The 5347-nt window shown below is 24.6% G+C and overlaps 1 protein-coding gene across 1 annotated transcript; it reads left to right on the plus strand.

Moving 5' to 3' along the window:
• Positions 1-320: 320 nt before the first annotated feature.
• On the plus strand, positions 321-5028 carry LOC132927602 (cell division control protein 45 homolog). Its single transcript, XM_060992162.1, has 13 exons — positions 321-638; positions 1806-1958; positions 2050-2187; positions 2254-2325; positions 2399-2590; positions 2663-2724; positions 2854-3051; positions 3123-3254; positions 3399-3603; positions 3674-3729; positions 3807-3945; positions 4041-4240; positions 4658-5028. The coding sequence occupies exons 1-13, from the start codon at positions 588-590 to the stop codon at positions 4797-4799; spliced, it is 1740 nt and encodes a 579-aa protein (XP_060848145.1). The 5' UTR covers positions 321-587; the 3' UTR covers positions 4800-5028.
• The last annotated feature ends 319 nt before the right edge of the window (positions 5029-5347 follow it).

The following is a 5347-nucleotide window of genomic DNA, read 5'->3' on the forward strand; positions in this document are numbered from 1 at the left end:
TCATAGGTACCTATAGGCTATAATTACTATTATATTTCGTCACACTATTAGGTACTACTTATTATGGAGTAAATCGTAGACGGAGTATAGGTACGGGTTACGTCGTTTATTTGTTTGAATATCGTACAGTTTTTGTATTTCACCCGCTGTTCATTTTTCGCGCCCAACTTTATGATGTAAGCAACATCGAACACGGTAATGTTCGTTAAAATCCAGATTTGGTTCAAGCTCATGCAAACGTCACGTTAGGAAAGATCTGACCGCCAAAAAGTTACACGATCATAATATACCGTGTTGTTTACGATATGACGAACCCGCGGGTTTATCTATTCGTACTATAAGTAATAAATATTTAATTTAGGTTAGGTAGCTTTTCGGTATTACATCTATTACTTTTGAAGGAATAAAATCGTACGTGCGATATCGTGTGAACGTTGCAAACATTACCTACCTACCTATTTTATTAATACCTAACTGTTAATTAGTCGCGAATTCGCAATCGCGATAGCTACGTCGTTGTTAATCGTTATTAATATTATTTTTTGAATTTTAAGCGTGATGTGGACTTGTCGAGCAACTCAGTGATAATGTTTGTCGACGATCTGGTAAAAGAGTTTTACGACGTTGTCTCAAAAAATGTAAGTAGTTCCGGCGTAAATAGTTCGTTTAATCTTGCTCAGGAAGTCAGGAGTATCATAGTACTCGCGCACGACCGTGTTTTTAATTTTGAAACGCAATGTTTTAGTTCACTTACTCACTGATATTCATATAGTGCTCATAGTTTTATTATGACAAATCAAAAGCATTTTGTATTGGATCCACAAGCATAAGGATCATCCAAGGCCGCATTAAAGTTTTGTTGTCTTTTGGGCACTATAAAGAAAATTCTAACATTTTGTTAGGCAGTAATCTACCTACCTGATCAATATAAATATAATATAAGACAATAAACAATAATTATGATGTATAAAATCTGTCTGTATTTGCCTTGTTACAACAACATTAGTACCTTATATTTTAAGAATTAAAAGAAAAGTTGATCTATACCATGTGGTTTTGAATAGGTAATGATTACACATTTTAATATATTATAGATGAATAATATAACTATTTAAGTATACTTATTATGATATTATGTTTAAAATGTAGCATTACCTATTTGATTATGTAACAATAACTATACTCTTCACATTATATATATTACATAATATTGTGTGTGTGGAAGCAGGAAACACTCAAATATTCATTTTTGATTTTGATTTGGTTTGCAATGTATGAAACTAGATTACTGGACTGTCAATTACTCTAATTTATAATTTGTTTTATCTTATACATTCTGCACATGCAAACTGTAAATCAGTTTCAAAAATATGTATTCATTAGGTACTAAGTTGTAGAATGTTTTTTTTATTTTCGTAGACACACTGTACATTAATAACTATTATTGGTAATAAGTTTTAAAATTATTAATTACTATAATTTATTATTTATATAGATACATTTCTTTGAAGAATCAATATACATTTATAATATATACATTTTAAATATACCTAAAATACATTGATTTAATAAACACAGAAGTTTTCATTAGTCTTATTAGTCATATAAATACAATTAGGTATCCTTAAATTACAGCTAAATAACATATTTTGTAAATTTAATTATATGAAAGTATATTATCTAATATTACAAAACAAATTAAGAATATAACATCAAAAGCTCCTTAAATGTCTTGTAATTTTAATATGTCAATTTTCAAAATTATGTTTTATTATTGTTTAATTGTTTTTATTTATTATGTTTAGAAAATTTTAATTTTAGTAAATTATGACGTGGATGCAATTTGTGCTGCAAAAATATTTCAATATATATTACGTTTTGATAATGTAGTTTATGTACTTGTGCCTGTCAAAACTACTACTGAATTAAAAAAAACTTACGAGGAACAAAAAGCAGAAGTAAATGATTTTAATTGATTTTACTTCATTAGCTTAATTTGTTGGAAATAAAAACTATTAACCTGCTAAAAAAATATTTTCTAATTTATAGATAAAGCATATAGTGTTAATTAACTGCGGTGGTTCATTAGATATAGTAGACATTTTAGAACCAGAGGAAGATATAATTTTTTTTATTACTGATAGTCATAGACCTACAGATATCTGCAATGTATACAGTAGTTCACAAGTAAATATTACTACTTTCTATATACTTGTAGTATAATAGTTTAAAATTTATATTTTTATATTTCAGATAAGAATTCTCGCTACTCCTGAGGGAGATGAAAAAATACCCGAGTTTGATGATATATTTATTGATGAAGAGGTAAAATAAAAACTTATTCTTGGAAACTTAAAACGTGTAAATAATATGTATTTTTTTATATATATAATTCTAGTCATCTGAAGAAGATTCTAATTCTGATGATCTAAACAATGACTCAAATAATGATTCTATTGAGAAACGTCAAAACAAAAGGAGAACGCTTCAACAAAATGCATTCATAAAAAGAAAAGAAAGAAGAAATTGGGAAGAAAAAAGAAAAAAACTTTTATTTGATTACACTCAATTTTCATATTATGGAAGATCGGTTTGTTTATTTTTTTTTTTTAAGAAAAGTTTAACTAATATTCTATATATTAATTAATTTTTGTTTTTTTAGAGTGCTATATTAATGTATGATCTTGCTTGGAAATTACATAGAGAATCTATTGATATATTGTGGTAAGCTTAATTTTTTTATAGTGATGGTAGAGCGGGAAGAAATAATTTTATTTTACTATTCTTTAATTTACAATTATTAAATTATAGTTATTTGTCTAATTATTATTCTTAATATCAATATATTTTTAGGTGGGGTATTATTGGTATAACTGAGCAATACATTTTTGGTAAAACTGAAAATATGCGTTATTTAAAAGAAGTTGAGTTGATTGGTGATCATATTGGTCGTATTTGTGAACCTATTATTAATTATAGTGATTTAAATTCTATATCACAAACTGTACCTTCAAACGATACTTCAAATTTAAGAATTGAATCTGAAAAAGAGTGAGTAATACTTCCTGAACTATACATATACTCAAATATAGAAATTAAAATATTAATAATATACTTTTCAGTTTGTTATTAGCCTTATACAGGCATTGGACAATTGAATCTAGCCTTCGATACTCTATGTTTACAGCTGTATCTTTAAAACTTTGGACTGTAAAAGGAGAGAAAAGATTAAAACAAATTTTAGCTGAGATGGGGTAATTATAATTAGTACCTCAAGTTAGATTAGGTTAATAGAAATAATTTTAATTAAGTCTACTGTTGTAGGTTTTTTTTAATAAATCATTAGTTTTATTAATTATAGTTTTCCGTTTAAAAAAAAAAAATCTATTTTGTTAAAGGTTACCTTTATCGGAAAGTCGTCAAATGTACCATTCTATGGATTTAAATTTGCGAAAACAATTTTTTGGGATGATGGAAAAAATGTCTAACACTCATAATTTGTTACACTTGACTTATCCTTCATTTATATTACATCAAGGTTTTAAAACCCGGTATCAAAGTTCTGATTATGTTTATTCAATGATTGCTACTTTGGAAAGTAATGTAAGTTGTGAAAAAATATTATCAATATGTGTGTATATGTAATATATACAATAGAATTAAAACATTTTAGATTCATGGAAATTCATCTACAGAGTGTTTTTATAATACAATGGATTCATTGTCTCGGTAAGTATTTGCAATAAATATAATTATGAATTTTATATTATATTAAACTAATATTTAACTGTGAAAAATTATTATAGATCCAAAAAAAATTTATTAGATGAAGGAATAGAAAGAGCCAAATGGATATTAACTAATATGTTTAGACACATACAGGCAGCATTGGATATGAGACAAGTGATATTAGCGGGTCCATTTTATTATTTAATTATCCAAGAGGTAACAAATTAGCTGTAATTTCAGTAATATATCTACCTCCCAAGCTCAAATTTTTTATAACAATTTTAAATAAAATAATTTTAATAATTTTGCAGGGTACATTAAATTCACAGCATTATTCCAATCCACAACTATTAATTATGTTAGCTACATTTGCATTGCGGGCTCAAGTTGCATCATCACATAAAAATAAAAACACTCGTTTACCATTAATTGCTTCAGCAGTTCTTGATTCAGACAAAGATACTTGTATTATAGTTGGTATTCCTCCTATAACAGAATCATTACCTAGAAGGTAAAATTTTTAAATTTTATATATTAGTTTTGAATTACGATTAGTAATAAGTGACAAGTGATAACTAATATTAATTGATATTGTAACTTAAAATTATTCTAACATTAAAATAAGTATAAACCAGTTAAAAATATAAAATTTTGTAAGAAGTTAGTTTTCACTGAAATTATTACTAATAGAATTAATGATACTTTCATATATTAAGTAGTGAACATTTTTATTTATTTATCAAAAAATATACGTATAGTTTCATGAACAGTAAATTTAAATTAAAACATTCAATTATTTCTTGAAAAATTGAATATGAATGTAATTTCTATTTAATGTATTTATAAATATTTTAAGTTCCAATATTATGAATCACTTATAATTTTTAATTTTAAAGTTGTACTTTTATAATTATTTTTAATGTTTCAGTTTTTTTGGAAAAGCATTTGAGCAAGTAGCCAATAAAACTAATATAGATATTTCATTAGATTACTTTGATTCATCTATTGCTTCAATGCAAATTAAAGATCGGCCAACATTTTTTGATGCATTAACAGCATTACTTAGTTGACAGTTTATATTTATAAAATTATAATTGAATTATCAATAGCAAGTATCATAATAAATATTGGCCATTTTTCTTTTTTTTTCTTATAGAATTTTTGGATTTTAGTTAATCAAATTTTAATAAAGATGTATGAATATATTGTTTTGAAATAGCTAATTATAAAAAATACTATAATGTTTTAAAAAATTGATTTTTAAGTGTCATGTATGTATTTATTATTATGATAGAAAGAATTGCCATAAATTGAAAAATTTTAAATAAATTTCTAATTGATAAATTTTTACTAGTACTATATATTTATTTTATTTATTTAAATATTTTTATTTTAATAATTAAATACTAGATGTTAAAGATTTTTAAAATCTTATTTTAATGTTATATTTCTAATAAGTAATAAGCTACATCAAAAACATAATTATAAAACACTTAGAGAATCAGTTTTATTTAACTTAAAATAAATATCTAGAATATTTTTTCAAAAATAATTCATTTCTTAGCTTAAAAAGAATCATATTGTACAGCTTAGTATTGTAAAATAATATCCTACTCAA

The sequence above is a fragment of the Rhopalosiphum padi genome, chromosome 3, assembly GCF_020882245.1.
Source record: "Rhopalosiphum padi isolate XX-2018 chromosome 3, ASM2088224v1, whole genome shotgun sequence".
NCBI lineage: Eukaryota > Metazoa > Arthropoda > Insecta > Hemiptera > Aphididae > Rhopalosiphum > Rhopalosiphum padi.

Coding starts and splice junctions, on each gene's coding strand:
- LOC132927602 (XM_060992162.1), top strand. CDS start 588: ATGTTTGTCGACGATCTGGTAAAAGAGTTTTACGACGTTGTCTCAAAA. Junction 3,604..3,673: donor TTGCTACTTTGGAAAGTAAT/GTAAGTTGTGAA, acceptor AAAACATTTTAG/ATTCATGGAAATTCATCTAC. Junction 4,241..4,657: donor ACAGAATCATTACCTAGAAG/GTAAAATTTTTA, acceptor TTAATGTTTCAG/TTTTTTTGGAAAAGCATTTG.